Source organism: Penaeus monodon, chromosome 35, assembly GCF_015228065.2.
Source record: "Penaeus monodon isolate SGIC_2016 chromosome 35, NSTDA_Pmon_1, whole genome shotgun sequence".
NCBI classification, from domain to species: domain Eukaryota; kingdom Metazoa; phylum Arthropoda; class Malacostraca; order Decapoda; family Penaeidae; genus Penaeus; species Penaeus monodon.
In genome coordinates this window covers 6,710,245-6,715,244 of record NC_051420.1, presented here as the reverse complement: position 1 = coordinate 6,715,244, position 5,000 = coordinate 6,710,245, and the positions used below count along the sequence as shown (strand labels likewise).

The 5,000-nt window shown below is 30.5% G+C and overlaps 1 protein-coding gene across 1 annotated transcript in view; it reads left to right on the top strand.

Annotated features, from left to right (window-relative positions):
• Positions 1 to 5,000, top strand: part of LOC119595208 — a 146,328-nt gene that overhangs the window by 112,630 nt on the left and 28,698 nt on the right. Inside the window, exon 3 of the mRNA XM_037944374.1 lies at positions 1,177 to 1,358. Within this exon, the coding sequence (XP_037800302.1) occupies positions 1,177 to 1,358 (182 nt within the window). The remainder of the gene's footprint in view (positions 1 to 1,176; positions 1,359 to 5,000) is intronic.

Sequence of the window (5,000 nt, the reverse complement as noted above, 5' to 3'; positions counted from 1 at the left end):
CCTTTTTGTCCGTGTGTGTGTGTGTGTGTGTGTGTGTGTGTGTGTGTGTGTGTGTGTGTGTGTGTTGTTGTGTGTGTGTGTGTGTTTATGTGTGTGTTTGTTTGTGTGTGTGTATTTCTGTACAAGTATATGTTTTGTTTTTCTCTGAGTGTGCGCGTGTTATTTACAAATATGTACAGCTTTAACGTAATGTCAGATTTTCATCCATTTGCAATTGCATCTGTTTATTTATATCTGATTAACGGGCAAATCAGTTAAAACCATGAAAGTAAACCAGGAACGGGTTTACATCTGTAGTCAAAGGTATCCTGTAAACGCATTAGTTGATTAGATACTTTGCTATAGATTGGAGGAATCTCGAATCTCCTGCGAAAGTGTATATCCCCCTTTTTTTTCTCTCCCTCTTCTTCTCTCCTTTTTTTCTTCTTTATACCGATTAGCGAGTCGGTGTGGTAGTTTATAATGGGCAGGATTTTTTTCTATAGATTATTTTATCTCTTTATGAATACTTCATTAGCATAATCATCAACACGGTCACCGTGAATATTCATGCAAATACTACAATAGTTTTCATCATTACCATTACGTCCTCTATCATCACCACACACCATACCTTCTCGAATGATATCACAATCCTCATTTCCACCATCATCATCACCACCACAAATCTCGTCCACACCATCATCACACTCTTCGCCTCCGCACACCACTATCATCACTATCATCTCCGCCAGACTGATCACCCTCGCTGTTATCATCACATCACATCACCACACTTTACCTCCACACCATCGCCACTTACCATCTCATCCTCACCATCACAAACACACTTGTTCCCCTCACCCTCTACCCTCACAACACACCTGTCTCCCTCACCCTCACCACCACAACCACACCTTTCTCCCTCACCCTCACCCTCACTACACACCTGTCTCCTCACCCACACCATTACAACCAAACCTGTCTCCCTCATCCTCACACCCACACCTACACAGTCTCCCTCACCATCACAACTACACCTGTCTCTCTCATCCTCACCATCACCACCACACCTTCCATCTCACCCTCATCCTCACTCCTCACCCCCCAAACATTCCCTCCACCATCTCCACCCCCACCCGTCCCCACCACAACCCCCAACAAAGCTAACTCCCCCTCCCTCTTCGCCTCCCACAGGAAAGCGACCCCCCTCTGTTCCGGCGTGAGGGAGAGGCATCGGATTCCGAAGATGCGGGAGAGGAACTTGGCCCCCCCGCCTCCGCCCTGACCCGCCGCCGTGCACTCGTACCCCCCAAGCTCCTTACTGACTCTCCTAACTACGACCAGCATGAACACGACGTAACGACCACCGTCAACGGGTAGGGACGGAGAATGTATCTTGTGTGTGTGTGTTGTTTTTTTTTTGTTTTTTTTTTTTTTTTTTTTTTTTGAGGCGGTCTATGGCTCGTCCTAAGGTGGTGGATGAGGATTTTTTTTCAATATTTCTCTTTGTATATATATATGTATATATATATATATATATATATATATATATATATATATATACACATACATATACACATACATGTGTGTGTGTGTGTGTGTGTATGTATATATATATATATATATATATATATATATATATATATATATATAATATATATAATATATATATTTTGTATGTATGTACTTATATATATATATATATATATATATATATATATATATATATATATATATATATATATATTATATACATATATATATCATGATTATCTCCCTTTGTATTTTGATATTGTTTGTAGTAAGTAGTATATCTTTCTATCTTTCATTTTCATTTCATTCTTTCTCGCTTTGATCAACATTTGCCTTCTTTATTACTTTTTTTTCACCGTTTCCTCTTGTTGTCTTTTACCGTAACCTCTTTCTATTCTTTTCTTTTTTATTTAGTCTTTCCTTCTTTCTCTTACCTTTCCGTCTTCCATTTTTATCTCTTCTCTTTCTATATTTTCCTAATTTCGCTTTTTTTTATCTATTCTTCTTGCTATTTGCCTTTTTTTTTCGTTATTGTATCCTTCTCTCTTACTCTTTCTATCGTTCCTCTTTCCTTTCCTTTCTTTTTCTTCAATTCTTTTTCTTTCAACTTCTTTCTCTTTGTTTCCTTCTTTCTCTAATCTTTAGGTTTTCCTCTTCTCCCTTCTTTCTCTTTCATTTCTTCTCTCTCTTCTCTTTCTATTTATCTTCTTGATCTTCATCTTTATTCTTCACCACTTCTTTAACTTCCTTTCTATCTCTCTCTTCTCTTCCTCTTTCGTTTATTTCTCTTTCTTTCTTTCCCTGTTTTCTCTTCCTATCTTTCTTTCTTTAACTACAGAGAATGAATAAAAAATAATAATTTGTTTAAAAAATTTATTACGTTCCCTTGAAGATAAGAAATTAATATTTAATTTTATTTAAAATGGATGTTTAATTTTAACTTCTTTCAATGAACTTAGACAAAATGGATATTTCATTTTGATTTAAATATATCTAGATAAAATGAAAATTTGATTCTGTTTATAATTTATTTCGATAAAATGAATATCTAAATCACATTATTTATAAAGTGGTATTTTCTTCTCAAGAATACCTGCAGTTTGCATGAGGCTTGAAGATGTATTTATATCATGCCAGAAGCACATGCAACTACGTAACAAATTATGCAATATATTTTAACATAAGTACCTGCAATGACATAACAGATTATGCAATATATTATATCACATGATAGATTAACTAATGCATTTTTACCGTTTGGACATGCAGTGGCATAGTAGGAAAATAATGTATTCCACTAGTACATGCAGCAACAAAAATATAAAGAAGAAGACAGAAAAGAAAATATGAAAAAAAAGAAAAGAAGTAAAAAGAAATACATAGATATTCATATACTACTCCATATATATATATATATATGTATATATATATATATATATATATATATATATATATATATATATATATATATATATATATATATATATATATATAAGAAACACACACACACATATATATGTTTGTTTTTCTGTACAACTGATTATAATAATATTTGTAATAGAAATACTAATAGCAGTTATAATCACACGAGTTTAGCAATAAGAATAATGATGATAATGATTATAAAATTTTGCATGAAAACAATGATAATAATGATAATGAAAATTAGAATGATGACAATGATAATAATAACAATTATAATAAAGATAATAATAACAATAATGATAAGAATTGTTGTTATTATTATTATTATAATTAAAATAAAAATATAAATAAATGAAACAACAGTAACAGTATGTTAATGATAATACAAATATGCAAAAGATAGTAATGATAATATTAACAATACTAACAATAATTATGGTAATAACGACAGTAATGAGAAGCACAACAACAACAACAACAACAATAATAATAATAATAATAATAATAATAATAATAATAATAATAATAATAATAATAAAATTATAATAATAATAACAATAATAGTAATAATAATAATAAATGATGATGATGATAATAATAATAATAAAATAATAATATAATAATAATATAACAAGATAATAATATAATATAATAATATAATAATAATAATAATAATAATAATAAATACAACATATAATAATAAGGATGAATGATAATATAAATATATAATATATAATAATAATAATAATAATATAATGATAACAACAGCAACAACAACAACAACAACAACAACAATGATAATAATAATAATGATAATATTAATAATAATAATAAAAATAATAATGAGAACAGTAATAAAACACACTTGCAATTATGATAATAATTGTAATGAAGAGAATAGCGTGATACTGGTAATAATGATAACAATAAAGTAATGATAATCGTAGTGAAAATAGTCATAAGATAACATCTCATCATCATCACCATCATTACCATCATCATCATTATCATCACCATCATTATCATAAAAGTAATAATAACGATAAAAATAATTATCATAATGCGATAAAATGAAATAACGATTTTAATGAGAGGATAATAATTACAAAAAGAAAGTAATGACAATAATAATCATAATAACAATAATGATTATAATATTAACAACAATTAAAATAATCATTATTATAATAATTATTATTATAATAACAATATTGATAATGACAATATTGATAATGACAATGGTGATGATGATGATGATGATGATGATGATGATAGATGATGATGATGATGATGATGATGATGATGATGATAAGGATGATGATGATAATGATGATGATAAGGATGATGATGATAATGATGGTCGTATTATAGTATCATAATCGTATTATTGTATGTGTGTAGAACTATCTTTATATCCGAAATATTTATGGATAATGATAAATGCATTTCTGTTGTTATCATCATTACAGTTATAATTGACATTATCACTATTATTACTATTTTTGTTATTTCTGTAATTGTTGTTGTTATTATTGTTATTATCATTGTGGGTAGCAGTAGTAGTAGTAATATCATAATTATTCTTCATCATTTTTATTATCATTGTTGTTGTCGATCCCTTACTTTTTCCCTTTCATTTTCTCTTTCTCCGTTTCCCTTCTCCTTTCCTCTTCCACCTCTCTATCCATCTCTCTCTCTCTTCTGACTTTCCGTTCTTTATTTCTCCTCTTGACATTCTTCCTATCCTTCTGGCCCTCTTACTATTCTCTAAACTTTTCTCCCTCTCTTTTTCTCCTTATCCCACCTCCCTCTTTCTCCCTCTCCTTCGTCTTCCTCTACTTTCATGTTTTCTTCCCTTTTCTCACTTTTTTCCTTCTCTCCTTCTTTTCCCATTCGCTCTCTTTCTTCGAACGTCCAATTCCTTTCTTATCTCCTCATCCTTCTCACATTCTCCCCCTCTCCTTTCCTCCCCTGTTCTTACCTTGTTCTTCTTCACTTATCCCTCCTATCTCCCCCTTTTCCCCACTCTTTTTCTACCGCCTTTTTCTCTTTTCCTAAAT